At 57.2% G+C, this 685-nt stretch overlaps 1 protein-coding gene across 1 annotated transcript in view; it reads right to left on the bottom strand.

The window, feature by feature from the left end:
• PLA2G2F (phospholipase A2, group IIF) overlaps window positions 1–685 on the bottom strand; it is a 9,841-nt gene that overhangs the window by 3,698 nt on the left and 5,458 nt on the right. Inside the window, exon 4 of the mRNA XM_010830230.1 lies at window positions 298–407. Coding sequence (XP_010828532.1) covers window positions 298–407 — 110 coding nt within the window. The remainder of the gene's footprint in view (window positions 1–297; window positions 408–685) is intronic.

The following is a 685-nucleotide window of genomic DNA, read 5'->3' as shown; positions in this document are numbered from 1 at the left end:
CGCAGTATTTAGGATATTTGTTGTTGCTGTTCAGTTGCTCAGTCATGTCTGACTCTGCGACCCCATGGACTGCAGCACGCCAGGCTTCCTGTCCTTCAGTATCTCCTGGAGTTCACTCGAACTCATGTCCACTGAGTCAGTGTAAACTTCCATGAAAACACTTTTCATTGTTTATCTGAAATTCAGAGTTACTGGGACCTCCTGCATTTCATTGGCAGCCCTGCCCCCGGCACAGGCTAGGGGGATGGCTGGCAGTTCAGGCTTTTCCTGGGGAAGGGGTGACTGGGGGGCACTCACTGCAGACAATGTCAGTGTCGTTCTCAATGGTGTAGTCGTAGTGGTCCACATAGGTGCGGCAGCCCAGGTCAAAGAGCTTCTGGTAGCAGCAGTCATGGGCATGGCAGCACCTAGGGGCAGGGAGGGGAGAGTAGGCAGACGTGGCCAGGCTTGGCCCCTCTCCCACTGGCAGTGAGCCTTGCCATGATCAGCTGTTCCCATCCCTCTCGTAAGACCTTCAGACGGTGGCCCAGAGAGGGCAGTTACTTGCCGGAAGTCACACAGCCAGAAGGAGTCAGGCCAGTGCCCCGGGATCAAGTCCGTGACCCCCTCTCTCTGTCCTCTCCCCAGAGCTCCAGCTCTCCCCACCCTTGAGCCCTGGCTGCAGCTGTAGGAGGGGCAGGGTGGG

The sequence above is a fragment of the Bison bison genome, unplaced genomic scaffold (assembly GCF_000754665.1).
Source record: "Bison bison bison isolate TAMUID 2011002044 unplaced genomic scaffold, Bison_UMD1.0 scf7180017864516, whole genome shotgun sequence".
In the NCBI taxonomy this organism is placed as follows: domain Eukaryota; kingdom Metazoa; phylum Chordata; class Mammalia; order Artiodactyla; family Bovidae; genus Bison; species Bison bison.
This window is presented reverse-complemented; position numbering and strand designations above follow the sequence as displayed.